Raw genomic sequence first — 879 nt, 5'->3', positions numbered from 1 at the left:
CTATCTATCTATCTATCTGTCTATCTATCAAAGATAATTATCTCAACATTTACGTATTTTGTGGCGGATCAAGGTTACAGTAATAGTATTGCAGTTTCAATCAGTTTTTTAGTTTTCATTTTTTCAGCATGTGTTTCGTGGTTTTAAATACATGGTTGGAGAATGGGCCAGTTTAGTTTAGTTTTGGTTTGGACATAGGAGACATCTTGTGCTCATCATTGGATAAATACAGTAAGACATAAGAAGGTGACTTACGATATGTACTGCTCTGTCTTGTTGAATTTCTTGGCGAGGTACTTGGCTGATGCTTTGCTGGGTATCTTGACAAAGGACATCTCTTTACCGTAGCGCGTCATGTTGCACGGTGTTTCGCACACACAGTAGTCATTGTCTCTCTCAACCAGAAAGTCTGAAAAATAGATTAGGCAGGAAGAAAATGTAAGAGATGGAAACAGAGACGACACTAAGGCAGATAGATGTATTGTTACCCCAAGATGACAAACATTATACCAGCAGAGTGAAAGGCATCAAACTTGTGAAAAGATGTCACATGGAGACACCAGCACTGAAGGGACCCATTTAAGAAATATAACCACGGTGAAAGAGTCAGTGACAAAGCGGCAGACAGAGACCAAGACGTGAAAAAGCCAGAAATTGACGACAAGCAACAGACATGAAAGACCTGAAAGGTATCAGTTGATGGAGAGACAGGGGAGTGTGAAAAGGAGAGCCTCAGCACCAGGCCTGTTTTACTATTTGAGAATAGCCACCATCGAGCTTAAGGCACGCTATTTTCTGTTATCAGCGGGGGCTCTGAACAGTGGGATATAGACATTGAACAGTGTACCCACACACACACACACACACACACACACACAC

At 41.5% G+C, this 879-nt stretch overlaps 1 protein-coding gene across 3 annotated transcripts in view; it reads right to left on the bottom strand.

The window, feature by feature from the left end:
* asic1b (acid-sensing (proton-gated) ion channel 1b) overlaps positions 1–879 on the bottom strand; it is a 163,353-nt gene that overhangs the window by 5,509 nt on the left and 156,965 nt on the right. For all 3 annotated transcript variants that reach the window (XM_032513334.1, XM_032513332.1, XM_032513333.1), the window contains one exon: positions 256–409. In XM_032513334.1, the coding sequence (XP_032369225.1) occupies positions 256–409 (154 nt within the window). The remainder of the gene's footprint in view (positions 1–255; positions 410–879) is intronic.

Source organism: Etheostoma spectabile, chromosome 4 (genome assembly GCF_008692095.1).
Source record: "Etheostoma spectabile isolate EspeVRDwgs_2016 chromosome 4, UIUC_Espe_1.0, whole genome shotgun sequence".
NCBI lineage: Eukaryota > Metazoa > Chordata > Actinopteri > Perciformes > Percidae > Etheostoma > Etheostoma spectabile.
This window is presented reverse-complemented; position numbering and strand designations above follow the sequence as displayed.